This window comes from Eimeria tenella, genomic scaffold (genome assembly GCF_000499545.2).
Source record: "Eimeria tenella Houghton genomic scaffold, Eth_scaff2075, whole genome shotgun sequence".
NCBI classification, from domain to species: domain Eukaryota; phylum Apicomplexa; class Conoidasida; order Eucoccidiorida; family Eimeriidae; genus Eimeria; species Eimeria tenella.
Genome location: NW_013541919.1, coordinates 1,249 through 2,130, shown reverse-complemented (window position 1 = coordinate 2,130; position 882 = coordinate 1,249). Strand labels below are relative to the sequence as shown.

The following is an 882-nucleotide window of genomic DNA, read 5'->3' as shown; positions in this document are numbered from 1 at the left end:
AGTGTTGCGGCCGCAGCCAAAAAGAAAAGTCTCGTTTGCTGCTGCTGCTGCTCCTTCAGCAGCAACAAAAGTCGTGCAGCGGCCGCAGTAAACAGCTGTCAGCACCTTCACCTCCTCAGGAAGACCCAAGCTGCAGCAGCAGCAGCAGCAGCAAAAGCAGCCCCGTTGCAGCAGCAGCGCCAAAAGCCGCACGCGGCAGCAAGTCCCGATGCAAAGGCAGCACAGCTGCTGCTGGCAGCAGCAAAAACAGCCGGGATAAAACTTTTATTGAAAGTTAAAAGACTTGCCTTTCTACTGATCTTCTGGAAGGTTTGAGTAGCGCTCGTTTCTCCTGCAGCGCCTCGTCGGTTGCTGCAGCCCCAGCAGCAGCTGCTGCTGTCGTGGCTGCGTCGCTGCTGGCGTCCAGCACTGCTGCTGCAGCAGCAGAAGCAGCAGCAGCAGCAGAACGAACTGCTAGCTGCCCAAAGTCGTTGCTGCCCCACAGCCACATGGCCTCCCCGCCCGCCTCCAGTGCTGCTGTGTGGTCTTCGCCGCAGGCCTGCAGCAGGCAGCAGCAAAAGCCAATTGAAGTAGCAGCAGCAGCAGCAGCGAAAGCAAATTGAAGTAGCAGCAGCAGCAGCAGTAAGAGGTGACACCGCAGCGCACAGATGAGTGCAGAGGACGAGAAAAAATGAGAAACAGCGGATAGAATGGAAGCAATGGAATCTAAAGCTGGTCAGCTGAGAAGAGAAAAAGAAAATAAATAAAAAAATACAACAAAAAAGAAACCAAAAAGGAAAACCTACAACTTGCACTATTTTCACAGAAGACCCCAAAGCCCTAAAGACACTCAAAGGCAAAAGCTGCCGGGGCTGCGCAGCGCCTTCGCCCAGGCACGCAAAA

The 882-nt window shown here is 54.2% G+C and overlaps 1 protein-coding gene across 1 annotated transcript in view; it reads right to left on the bottom strand.

Moving 5' to 3' along the window:
* Positions 1 to 274: 274 nt before the first annotated feature.
* Positions 275 to 882, bottom strand: part of ETH_00036610 (regulator of chromosome condensation, putative) — a gene marked incomplete at both ends in the record, with an annotated part of 1,459 nt that continues 851 nt past the window's right edge. Inside the window, one exon of the mRNA XM_013374477.1 lies at positions 275 to 538. Coding sequence (XP_013229931.1) covers positions 275 to 538 — 264 coding nt within the window. The remainder of the gene's footprint in view (positions 539 to 882) is intronic.